The following is a 13,481-nucleotide window of genomic DNA, read 5'->3' on the forward strand; positions in this document are numbered from 1 at the left end:
GCTGTCCCGCCGCCACGTGCCGCCTGCACGCACGCGCGCGCAGCGCTACGTAGCGACGTGCGTGTGCGTGGGCCTCTTCGCTTTAGCCTACGCCGTCCCCGCCATGTTGGCTGGGCTGTGTCTGGGCGCGACACAAAGAAGGCGGCGCCCACGCCTCAGGTCGTGGGCCTCGGTAATGGCAGCCTGGTGGAGAGGCACAGCTATCCTCCCGGCGGAAAGGGACTTGAAAAGGCTCCCGCGGCTTCTGACTGAAGGCTATAATCAGGGCGAGAAGATTGGTTATGGTGCAAAGGCAGACCTAGGATCCACAGTGGGAAGGAGGAGCTCGGAACCTGGGACAGCCTCTGAAGAAGCTCAGGAATATATATATGACATAGGAAGAGGGAATAATATAGTCTGCTTACACTCCCTTCCTCCCCTTTCTCTATCTACTAGTTTAAATACTAGCATTCGAAAGGAGAATGGTAGGGAGCAGAGGGAGGAAGGCTGCTTCATAGAGGAGACCGTGGTGGTAGCTGTGGGCACCTTCAAGGCTAGCCACATCCTTGTTAGCAGCATACAGTCCCATATAGCTTGGAGATGGCAGGTAGAGACAGATGTTGTCACAAAGATTCATCAGCAGGCCCAGGAAAAGTGATGTATAAAACAAGCCAAGCCACTCTCCATCGTATTTGAAAAGTCGTGGCAGTCAGGTGAAGTCCGTGTGGACTGGAAGAAATGAAACATCACACCCATTTTTAAAAAGGGTATAAAGGAGGACCCTGGGATGTACTGACCTGACAGCCTCACCTCTGTGGCTGGGAAGATTATGGAACAGATCCTCCTAGATGTCATGCTGAGGTACATGGAGGACAGGGAGATGATTCAAGGCAGCCAGCATGGCTTTACTAGAGGCAGGTTGTGCTTGACTAACTTTGTGACCTTCTATGACAGAGTGCCTGTGTCAGCAGATAAGGGACAGCCTATGGATGTGATCTATCTGGACTTCTGTAAGGCCTTTGACACGGTCCCCCACAACATCCTACTCACCAAATTGGAGGGATATGGATTTGATGGGTGGACTGTTCGATGGATAAGGAATTGGCTGGATGGTCTCATCCAGAGGGTGGTGCTCTATGGCTTGAAGTCCAGATGGAGAGCAGTGACAAGTGGTGTTCCTCAGGAGTTTGTACTGGGACCTGTGCTGTTTAATATTTTTATCAATGACATAGTGGGATTGGGTGCACCACCAGCAAGTTTGCAGATGACACTTGTCCAGAGGGACCTGGACAAGCTGGAGAGGTGAGCCCAGGTGAACCTCATGAGGTTCAATAAGAGCAAGTGCAAAGTTCTGCACCTGGGCCAGAACAGTCCTCACTATCATTACAGACTAGGGGTTGAGGTGTTAGAAAGCAACCCTGTGGAAAAGGACTTGGGGGTGCTGATGGATGAGAAGCTGGACATGAGCAGGTAGTGTGTCCTTGCAGCCCAGAAGGCCAATCACATCCTGGGCTGTATCAAAAGATGCACTGCCAGCAGATCCAGAGAGGTGATTCTGCCACTTTGCTCTGGTGAGACCTCACCTGGGGTACTGTGTGCAGGTCTGGAGCCCTCAATATAGGAAGGATGTGGACCTGATGGAGAGGATCCAGAGGAAGGCCACAAGAATGATCAAGGGATTGGAGCACCTCTGCTATGAGGACCGGCTGAGGAAACTGGGATTGTTCAGCCTGGAGAAGAGGAGGCTCTGGGGAGACCTAATAGCAGCCTTCCAGTACCTGAAGAGGGCCTACAGGAAAGATGGAGAGAGATTGTTTGCAAAGGCCTGCAGTGACAGACAAGGGGCAATGGCTTCAAGCTGGAGAAGAACAGATTTAGATTGGATGTTAGGAACACGTTCTTTATTATGAGGGTAGTGTAACACTGGAACAGCTTGCCCAGGGAGGTGGTTGAGGCCTCTTCCCTGGAAATATTCCAGGTGAGGCTCAATGAGGCCCTGGGCAGCCTGTTCTAGTTGGGGATATCCCTGCTGACTGCGGGGAAGTCAGACTAGATGACCTTTGGAGGTCCCTTCCATCCCAGATCATTCTATGATCTACATAAGGAATCTAATCAGAAGTGAAGGGACATGGTACCAGAGGAAGGTCTAGGGAAAAAGTAGATTTAAATGTATCCTCTGTTAAGATGGAGCTAGAGAAAGAACTGGGGAGAAGGTTGCTTACAACATAGCTTTGAATGGTATCAAGAAGGTGCAGTAAGATAGGACTTGAAAGAGGTACCCCTGAAGAGTAGGGCAGGCAAATACTAAATCCCCAAGTCTGAACCTAAGTAGAGATCCTGCGCCTATGGACAAAGGGTTGGTGTTAGAACCCCAGCTGAGGCTGCCTGTTAGTGTACTCAGGACCTTGATAAAGAGATTTCATTCAGCCATTGTGTATTACTGTGACCTTAAAGTAGTACTTTCCCCACCAAAGATTTCTTCTTCTGTGAAGATAAAGCATTGTTCTGATGGCCATAGTGCTCTAGTCACCTTGCTTTTCTGAATTTTTTTTTTAATTCTCTTGAATAGAGTGTACTATAAAGCTTGCTGAGGGCAAAGAAAGAGAGTCCTATGCTGAAAGTCCTGAGTTAGGGCTGCTGTGGTCAAACAAGCAACTATAGGTATTGTTATGCTCTTTACATTTCCCCTGTCTAGCCCTCTGCTCTTAATCCTTTCCAAACACTGTTGTGCCCTGCTGTGTGGGAATTCTGTCCCTCTTGTGTGCAGTTAGGTAGTACCTGCTAAACACACATTTGGGCACACTGTGTGCCCAGCAGAAGAGCACACCTGTCGCTAGTGTCTCTGGAAGGTGCTACCTTTGCATTGTTGTGGAATTAAGAGCAGCTCATGTAGTGGTAGATTGCACTGTAAGACTGTCATTTTGTACAGGTATTATTGTTTGTAGTGTAGAAAAAGGGATATTCAACTAAGAGTTTGTTAAATATGTGTACTTTATTTTCAGATGCCCTGATCTGGCCTGCTCCTGTAACATATGGAATAACTCAGGGCTGTGTTGCAGAAAGGAAACTGTTTCCAGGAACCAGTATTTCTTTCAGTTCTTTGTAGCTTCCATCTAGAGCAATCTACAGCTGCAAGCTTCATCTGCAAAGCTCAGCACAAGTTCTGTGTTTTCTGTCTGCATCAGAAAGGAAGAGATGCAGCCATTGGTAGTAAACTGTCCTTATTTTAAGTCCAGCTGTCTGAAGCAACTGCTGTGAGGCACCAGGGAAATTACTGGCTGTGTTTGCTTCACTGGCTTACTTTGCTTCTCGCCTGGTTAAATAAGCTTCTCCCTTTCCTGCAAAGCCTTTGCCAGTTAGATCTGTTCCCAGATGTTGTGTGACTGCTGCTCTTCAGTTGTGTGTGGCTGTCTAGGTGTGTTCCCGTGCATTGTGCCTGCCAGATGACCTGATAGTAATCATGCAAGAAGAGCTATTTTGTTCTTGTATTCCCTAAGGCAGTAGTGGGAGATCCTGGGATCTAAAAATCAATCAAATTCAACAGATCTACACTGCTACTTGTGAATTCCTTTTCTCTCCTTACCTCTTCATAACAGGTCTTTTCAACCCTCCTTCTTGGCTGGTGTATCTCTTTGGTCAAGCCTACAGAGAGAGCTGTTTGCCTCAGAAGAGAGCATTCCAGTTAGAAGTCGCTGCTTTTCCCACTCCTTTTGTGGCCAAGAAAAAGTGGTCATGGCATGAGTATTTAAACTCTTAGTGAATCCTTTCTTTGTTATCCCTTAAAAATGCCTAGCAAAAAAGCAATGACACCATAAAGAGAAATCTAGTCCTTTTCTTTGGACAGGGATAAGACAGGCACTCAAAAGCAAATGCAACTGTGTTCACTTGCTGTCATGAACTGATGGGAGGAAGATTAAGATTTGTACAGTCTGTTTTGGATAAAGGAGAACAAAGATCTCCCTCTATTTCCTCATTTTCTTCTTAATTCATTAAAAGATGTGTAACTTTCTCTTAGGCCAGTCTAATGTTCTAGGGTGTGAAAGGGCTCTGGCCTTATTTGTCATCTGGGTTTTTAGGTGGGGGTTACTGTAAAAATTGATGAAACAACACACTAGCATTTATTTTACTTAAGCTCTTTTGCGGGAGGCACATTGATTTCAATTTAGTGACTTCAGAAATTTAAACCCTGAAGAGGTTTCCTGTGGGCTTTGTGTTGATTAAATAAAATACACCTCATCTGAAGTGATGCTGATACATATGGATAAGCCCTATGGGTTTCCACAAAGCAGGAAGCTGACTGTGCTCAGCCTTTGTGTGATACTGCAAGGCTTTAAAGAGAAAAAGCATTTGAAAGTTCGTTGAAATTCTCATCTAACACCACAGAGATGATTTTATTTTTAAACTTTGTCTTCTGAAATTAGAAGATAAACAATTCTACAGGGGAAATACTGGGGAATGAAAATTATAAAGTCATATACATGGTTATCCATCTGGTTTATTAGTTTTTAGTATCTGTGTATTGTTCTGTAATAGTCAGATAATTTGGCTAGAGTCTCCAATTTCCAACTACTGAATTGTTTTGCCACTCACATAAATCCCAAGAGATTCTGTATTGGCACAGTTCTCCAGTGCCCAGGTGTTCTTTATTCTATTGTACTTTTTGAGAATGGTTCAGAATGGGAAAGGGGTCGTTTCCTCCCTGCATATCTGGGGCTTCTTATAAGGTTGTATCATCAGAAAGTGGTTTTTGTCCTAGTACTTTCTTATTGTGGAGCAAATACTCTGGTTTTGAATGACAGGCTGTGACATGCAGTTCATAAGCTAAGTTTTGGGTAAAGAAAGATTTGGAGGTAATGGGAGTTTGACCGACTTCTAAGATAGAGTTGACTAGTAGGAACCAGTTGGTTCCTTGCTGTTTGTAACTAGCGCTGTTCTGATGTGACACTAAGCTACACATGGAATGTCCTCTCTGCTTGAAAGTGACTGTCTTGACTGGGAAACTAGGCTGCAGAGAATTTGCATTTGCTTTGCTGAAGTGTGTCAATGAAAAAGTCACTGGTTTTCAGCAAATGTTTTTGAATGCACATCAGTACAAGGGATTTTTCCCAGTTTATGTAGGAACAGACAATTATTTAGGCAGAATCTGTTCCTTTGTCCTCAGTGACAAAATTAAACTGATTCTTACTCTCTGAACTCCAACAGTGTCTTTCCACTGCTTATTTTCTCTGTACTCAAATTTAGTCATATGGAATCAGGTAAATCTAGGTTAGAAGACAACATCTGGAGGAAAACAAAACAACGCAACAAGAAGCTGCTTACTATTCTACATGGAACGATTTGTTTTTCCACTAGGAAAAGATAAAACTTGCTTGTAGAAGACAGAAGTCAAAGCCTAAGTTAAGGGTGTGCATAAAGCAGCTCTCGCTTCTTCTCTCCCACGGCCGTTGCTGGAAGTTTACCGTGACGAAGGAGCTAGAGTTTCTCTGTTGCTGTAACACGCAACCTATTCTCGTGGCCTTCCTCGGCCACCTATGGAATGCACGATCAGAGCCCGCTGGAAAGAGATTTCTGTCCTATAGCCGGAGAACCCGCCAGCTACCTGGCAGGCGATGCGGAGCCGGGCCGTAGCGCCCTATGCCCGGTTCTGCAGGGGGCGTCGCGGGCCGAGCGCCCTCCAGCCCCGGCGGGGCGGGAGGCGGGGCCGTGCGCCGGGACAGCGCTTGGACCGAGCGCCCGGCCGGGGTCGAGGAAGTGGACGTGGGAGGGACGTGTCGAGCTGCTCCACTGGCCATGTGAAGGAAGCGGAGCTACCCTTTCCTTGCCAGTCCCGGACCATGGCTGTCCCCGGTAAGTGCCGCGGCTGCTCCTCGCCCCGGGAGCCGGGAGGAGAGGCAGGGTTTCTCCTTGCGCGACGGGGGCAGACGCTGACCCCGCTCTCCGCCGCAGCCCAGCCCGTGAGCGGGCTGTCTGACGCGTTGGCACCGGTAAGCGGGCAGGTGGCGGGGCGGCGCTGGGGAGCGGCTCTGGGGAGCGGTTCTGCTCGGCCCTGGCTCTCTGGTGCTGTAGAAAGGGGTGGAATGGTCCGCTCCCGGAGCCTAGGGAAGGCTCCAGGGCTCTTCAGAGCAGCGGTGGCTCCTTTGTTCGCAGCCAGGTTGCTGAGCTTTCTACCTCTTACTTGGCTTGAATTCTGGGCTGGTGCTGGCAGAGCTCTCTTCTGTTGTGAGTGCACTTCAGGCTGGCATCTCAGCTAGCTCTGAGGGAGGGTCTTCTGTAGAGGAATCTGTCCCTGTACGTCTTTTAGCACTTAGATGTTTTTCTGTGATGTTTTGTAAAGCCCTTAGTTCGTCCTAAATACTGCTTTAGCCACCTGTATTTGCATACTTCCCTTTTGGGGTATGACTTGATGCTCCTTGCCACAGTGGCCAGGATCACTAAGCTAGGTTGCCATCAATGAAAATGTGTTAGGTAACACGCAGGTAAAACGTGTTAGAATAAAGCTGTGAACTCCAGACAGAGTGGTATAGCCGGTGTTGTGTAAGTCCTACTAATGCCCAATTCGCAAGTTCCCCTCCCTGCAGGGAAGTGTATGTGTTTTATCTAAAAAAGGAAAAACGTGCCATTCTAGGGGTGTGAAGTAACGTTAATGTTTCACTGACGCATATCTCCTTCTGATGTAAAAATAAGCTAAACGGAGGCCTCAGGGGACTTGTGGGCAAAACTGCTTTTCTCCTTATAAACAGAAGGTGATTTCACAGAGATTCTTAAAGTAGAACAATTTTAGTTTTGCATATCATAATGCAAATCTTGTGTTCCTAATCGCTGAAGCTGAGTTTGCAAAACTTACCTACTTTGATTCTGCTATTTCCACTTGTTTGCAGTGAAGGTTTTCTATTCCAGTCAGCGAGAGGTCTTGCTAGGATGTTAATAATTGCTGCATGTGATTACTCTTACTGTGTTACGCATTCCAGCTAGGCAAAGAATGCATTCATTTCCTCATAACATCACTTAAACACACATACTTCAGACACTGAAATATGAAGGGTGCTGAGGACTTCTGTTGATGGCACACAGGCAGCTTCTAACACCTCTTGAAAGCCCTCTCTTTTAGGAATTTATTTATTAAGACCCCTTGGGTTGGGTTTCATTTATATCATAGTCAATTGTCTTTCAAAGGAAGTTAACGTCGTGTCAAGGTTTTGTATTTTGGACTGCCTTATTTGTATATTCTCCATACATGTGAATCCCAAAGCAAACCGAGAACAGGCAAAGCAGTGCTTTTTCATCTAGTCCAAATATGAGCTGGACTTAGTCTAGCAGATGAAAATAGATTTGCTTGATCATCGTCTGTGTTGGAGTAAAGGATTTGTTTGTAATTTTTTTTACCCAGTGTGTGAGCAACGAAAATTCATGGTCTGTTTGGGAGAGGAATGTGAAAGATGACACAGAAAAGCTGTGTATTGTTAGAGGCCCTGAATTTTCTTTATGGGACCCACAAGTACTACGGCAAACTATTTATGATCTGTAGGTTGAAAAAATGTCAAACCTTGGCTTGTAGAATGAAACAATAGGCAGTAACAGTTGATGACATCTGTTTCAAATTTGGGAAGTGATAAGTGGGCAAGATGTAATGGTAATCAAAATTGTACAGTGTGGCCATAAACCACTATCCCATGTTTGCTCTGAACTCAAAGATTGTCACCTTCCTAATCCCAAACATGGTTTGAAGATGAGTCTAATTTGCTTCTCAGAGAAGGACTATGAAGGTATGATATAGTCTATTGCTATAGGACACTTTTATTCTCTCGTCATGGGCATTCTCTGATTTTGACTGAATTTATTCATCCCCTTCCATTCTCTGTATAATTTATATGCTAGGAAAAGCTATATATCATGTTCTCTGTGTTATTTACTCCACCTCAATTAGAGATCTTAAGCATTTGTACAGTACTAGGTTGTAATCTCATGAGTCGTCTATCATTGCTGTATAATGGAGTGTGCAACTAAGCACTGAAGAGGCAATTACAACTGGAAAGGAGTCCAATGATTATGGTTTAGCATTGCAAAGTGTAACAATCACATCTGGATGTTTTTCTGCAAAATAGTTAAACGTGGCCTGCAATATTATTAATAAGGATGACATTTTGTAAACAGAAGTAAAAGTCACTTTGATACCCTAAATTTAGGAATGTAGAAACAAGGTGTTAAAATTTAAACCAGGTTACACTTGAGAGTGTAAAAGATTTTTGAAATAGTTGGCTGGCACAAATCTTTCTTCAACCTGCTGCAGCATATACTGTTCATATCTTTCTTACTTGAAGACTTCCTTGTGTTTGTTTTTCCAAAATCAGCATGTTGAATGCATTGTCAAAGCATCCGTCTAAGGTCAGGGTTTAAAGAAATAAAATGCTTGGTGTTCACCTGTTGATCTCCTATTATGTGTAAAACAGAGTATAAAGTGTGCATCGGAGTGTTCTCTGTGAGTTCTCTGATTGATGTGTGAAGACTTGGGAGAAAATCTCCACAAAACATTCTGAATTCTCTATTTATTATACTTTTCCCTGAGGACTGGACAATAGTTGGTGCTGCAAAGGGAGGTATTTTGTTAGACAGCTAATAGCATGATCCAGGAAAATGAGTCCTGTGTCATCCTTTTATAAGAGGGTGTTGAAATTGAAAACTGTTTCTAGATTATTTTTTGTTTCTTTGGCACAGTCCCATTGTTGACTTAAGCTTTTTTAGCCCTTAAAACCCACTTCCAGTATTTTTGCTTATGAACATAGAGAGTTTCCTTGTCTCTAAAAGTGGAGTCAGTAATTTTATTTCTCGCTTCTCCTTTTAAAGACATTGTTCCTCTGTTTATCCTGTAAATGTAAAAGGCTATAGCTGCTGAGGTAAGAGGACCTGAGGAGAGCTGACACAGCATTGTTAAGGGGAATGGTGTGCAGGCTGAGCAGTGCTTTCTAGGGAATCAGTACCTTTCCTAAACACCAGGTGAAGTCCTTTCTGCAGGGTGAAAAGCTCTGGGTGGTGTCTCCAGGAATATAAATGCTGGAAGGGGGGAGGGAACTTGCAGAGAGTCTATGAAATTTTCATCTTTTACCTACATACTGGAGAAAGAAAGCTTCTTGGATACTTAGTGCCCCTACAGTACAATGCATGTTTAAAATCAGTGGCTCACTGACCCTGCATCCTCTCCGAGCACAGCTGCTTCCTTTCATTGGAATACTGGAGAAGGGCTTGTTGAGTTGTGGAAGTTGTACTCCTCTTAAAAATGGATGTTAGGATTAGTTATTCAGTTTCACAGAATGTCAGGATATTCTGGAGGCCACTGCCACTTTCCCCAGAGTCTGGAGGGGAATTCTTCCAGAGAGCACCAAGGAAGGATGTTAGAAGCTGTGGGCACACTTCAGAGGGTCACTGTCTCATCTCTCCACCTGATAAGGTTGGGCTTAGCTGGCTGTGCTGCAGTGCGTGGGGCCCCATATTTGGCAGATAGTTGTACTGCCCTTTCCACTGTGCTGCATGTAAATCAACACATGACAGTGGAAGCAGAAGTCCTGGTACTCCTCCCTTTCTAGAATAAAACAACTGACATCCTGATTCTGCTTGGTCTTCCTGTTTTCTGCTTGTGATTCTGTTGTCTTTTCGAGGTGGTGTTCAGCCAGAAGCAATATTTTGGTGATAGTGGTGTTCTCAATGGTGTGAAAGCCATCTTTTTTTTTTCACAGCAGTTCTGCACTCTTAGCTTTTAAGGGCCCAAGGCTTTGGATTTGTCTGTCTGCTTTATTGGTTTTCTGGATCCCCTCCATTGAGAATAGTTGGGGTTCAGGAGCTGTATTCACACAGAAACATGCAGCTGTCCTAATGAATACTGCCGAATGGCAGTGCCCATGTTCTTCCTAACTAGGACACTATCCTTTCACTGCTAGAGACTTTCAGTTTATGCAGGTAACCATAATGCTGTTGGTTGAGCACAGAACACAGCTCCACACTTCTCAACTGTACCACTTCTGCTCAACTACAATTTAAAGTTGTTAATTTTACGGTTTAGAGTTGTGGTGCCATAGGCTAGACATCGTTTCAACCTTCACTTCCAAATAAAAGTCTAGGGGAAGGTGGCAGAATAGAGTCTTTAGAGGCTGTTCATTTTGGAATGAATTTTAATAAGGTGACTGCAAAACTGTTATTTTTCAGTTCTGGTAAATTCACTCTGTGCTAGTTTTGGCATTCCAAATTTTAGGCATTGCCTTCTACTTTAATTAGAAAAATCTCCTTTGTTTGCTTGCTTCTGGATCAAGATGAGTTTGGAATGTTGACACTTTTAAATAGGAGTCAAACTGGTATTAGAAGAAGATAATTTGTTAGGAAGATGTGAAGTGCTCACCACTGAAATCTAACATAGGACCACAGCCATAATCCTTGAATTTGGATAAACTTCTTCACAAGTGAATAAGAAAATTAAATTTAGACTTAAAAGTTTTCTCAAGATTGGTTGGTGTGCTCTGTATCATGTTACACTGGTTCAATCTGCATGTGATCTTCTTCACAAGGTGGGAACAGGTTTTTAAAGTGCTTTCATTCCAGAGCATAGAAGCCAAGTAGTGTGTAGGTAGGAGCTGCACTTGAGAATTATGGAATAAGTCAACTCTGGTGAATGTATTTTAGACTGTATTATGGCCATCACTACTGCATTAGTTCTTTCTGGAGGGAGAGTTTGTCATGCTGAAATGTTTGGGACACCTTTATATGTCAGTTCTGGGGGAAGAACTCTTAAGCATCTGAAGCCTGAATGATAAAATTGCTGCGTGTGAGCATTGGAGTTGGTGTACACTTCAGTTTCACACATACTTTGCAGGCATTTTCCTTTCTGCTGCAATGAAAGCAAATGTTTAATACCATGGAAACCATAATGACTTCCTGTAAGCATTGTGGGACCTCACTTAAACAAAGGCCTTTCTTATTTTAGGTGTGCTATGTTTAGTGTTCACTCTGCTTGAGCATGTAATGGTCTGCATTTGCGTTGCAGAGACCCTAAAATTGCCTAAAGTGATTCCACTTGACACAGAAAGATGAACTCACCTTTTCAAGCCTTTTTTTCCCCCCCATATCTATATGCTTTAAATCTGTGAATATCCACATGTGGTTTGTTTCACTTGAAACTACATAGGAAATCCCCTTCTTCATAGGAAAGTTTTTGAGAATGAAAAAACTACTTAAATTTTAGCAGAGTAAATACAAGTAGGGGTTCATCCACCCTTAGAATTGCTCCGTGGCTGTGAGCACTTCACTCTGGATATATCTGCTGTTCTTTTGAAGGGCTTTGGACCTCTGACATGAGTTACAAAGCCTTGTGGGGTTTTTGATGCAGTGCTGTAGGTCAATTCTTGCTTTGAGTTTAATCCTCCTCCCTGTGATAATCTTGCACCTGTACAGGAACCCCTGGAGAATATGATGTGCTGATTGTGTATGCAAGTGATGCCACCGAATGGTGTCAGTACCTCCAGAACCTCTTCCTCTTTACTCGGCATGTTGGAAAGCATCGGATTCTGAGCTACCAGCTGGAAGGCAAATCTGCCATCTCCCACCAGGACCTGGACCTGTTCAACAGAAGTCGGAGCATCATACTTTTACTATCTGCTGAACTGGTGCAGAGTTTTTATCTTCCTCCTGTCCTTCAGAGCCTTCAGGAAGCTTTATGGCCCCCATACAAAGTTGTCAAGCTGTTCTGCGGTGTTACAGACTGTGATGACTATTTGACCTTCTTCAAGGACTGGTCTCAGTGGCAAGAACTCACAAATGATGATGAGCCTGATGCTTACCTTGCAGCTGTCAAGAAAGCTATTTCAGAAGGTAAGATAGCAGCTGTGGAGCTGTTCTGTCTGGTCAGGGATTGGAGGAGGGAGGTATGTTGCATAGTTTATCTTTATTTTAACACTGATAATGTGTTTTATTGAAATAGAAGACTAAAGCAAATAGCAAAACCCTTGTAAACAAGGAATTTCTGCATGCCAGTTTTTCTATGCCTGGTCAATTGGTCCCTAGTTCAGGAGAGACTACGAGTGACTCAGAAAACTTCTGAATTTGGAGGTTATCTTAGATGCCTGGTTTTGAATGCAAACTGAAAATAAAAACTGTGTATCTCTAAAGTTCTGCCTGTAAATATTGTGCCCTGCAGTTTATTGACCCAAACTTTTGGAAAATTATCTTTTCCTTCAGACTCACGTTTCTGTCATATCGGAACTAAAATAAGGCTGTCTAATATGTATTCTCTATCATTAAAGGCTGAGTTACAGCCCTACTGGCAACAGATCAGCTTGTTACCTGTGATGGCACAGCAGAGGTTAATGGAAGAATTGCACTGATGGTATTAAAAATAACCCAACCAGTCTGAAAGTGATCACTTCCTAACAAGCACAGAGGACTTAAGTAGCACAGAAGCTATTAACAGCTGGAGACTACTGAAGCCCGATGTAGTGAATGTAGTTGTCTGAACTTTCCTAAACTCTAGAGAAGAAGAGTTATTTTAGACCAGAGGAGGGGTAAGTTCTATTGTAGCTGGAGAATGCATGAGAGTGCAAATGGGTGCTCATCCTGAAATTTCTTCCTGGAGCCCACTTTTGAGGATCGCTTCTGACTTGCTGTGTTCTGAGTGCACAAAGCACGACATGGGGCATTAGAAAAACTCCTGCTTTTCTTTCTGTGTTTGTTAAAAGGAGGCACCTAAAATCTGATTTTTATGCTGGGAAAGTGTGTTGGCAGTGCTGCACTGAATGCAGAGCCTTGTCAGCTGAAGAGCAGCTTCCACTCTCTGATGCCGGATGCAGTCAATCAGTTGTATTAAGCTGACCTGTCTCGTCTCTTCCACTTCAACTGGTTATCCATAGATGAGGTCACTCTCTCGGTGTACAGCTGGCTGCCCCTTGGCACACTGAGAGCTGTGCTCAGAGGACCGGGGTGCTAGATCTTTCCAGTGCTTCATGGGGCTCACCCTGGGAAGGAGCAGAGGTGGGTCTTATGGGTAGCGTTATTCTGTCTGTCTGAGCAGCAGAGAGTACGTTGCATGCCTTGCAGTTTAGTGGGCTGGCTGCCATGCATCTGTGACAAAGCGTCTTTGGGATAAGACACTACAGGCTGACTTTTCACAGTGGGATATAGAGTCCTGCTCCAGAGGTGTCATCTCTCTGCTGCAAGTTAGCATGTGCTGAAAAAGCCCTGTGCTTTAGCTTTATGTAAATGATGTTTTGAAGGGGTGATTGTGCTTCGGATTTTTGTTGATGTTTCTGCATAACAAAACTCCCCTGATTTATTTTCTGTTTTCTCACTTAAACAAGCATATATTGATCTCAGATTGACTTCAATATATCTCAAAAATATTTGACTGAGAGAAAAATGAAATAAAAACTGAACTCAATTGCTGTAGAATCTGCTGTAGCATTTTCCAAATAGTTTGGTAGACAAAGATGCCGAATTTCTGGACTTCCATTACTGTTGTGGGAGCCCTA

The 13,481-nt window shown here is 44.0% G+C and overlaps 1 protein-coding gene across 1 annotated transcript in view; it reads left to right on the plus strand.

Moving 5' to 3' along the window:
• The first annotated feature begins 5,813 nt into the window (after nt 1-5,813).
• The window catches only part of PIK3AP1 (phosphoinositide-3-kinase adaptor protein 1), a 38,053-nt gene continuing 30,385 nt past the window's right edge, over nt 5,814-13,481 (plus strand). Inside the window, exons 1-3 of the mRNA XM_054382694.1 lie at nt 5,814-5,963; nt 9,630-9,678; nt 11,413-11,829. Of these exons, the coding sequence (XP_054238669.1) occupies nt 5,814-5,963; nt 9,630-9,678; nt 11,413-11,829 (616 nt within the window). The remainder of the gene's footprint in view (nt 5,964-9,629; nt 9,679-11,412; nt 11,830-13,481) is intronic.

This window comes from Indicator indicator, chromosome 7 (assembly GCF_027791375.1).
Source record: "Indicator indicator isolate 239-I01 chromosome 7, UM_Iind_1.1, whole genome shotgun sequence".
Classification (NCBI taxonomy): Eukaryota; Metazoa; Chordata; class Aves; order Piciformes; family Indicatoridae; genus Indicator; species Indicator indicator.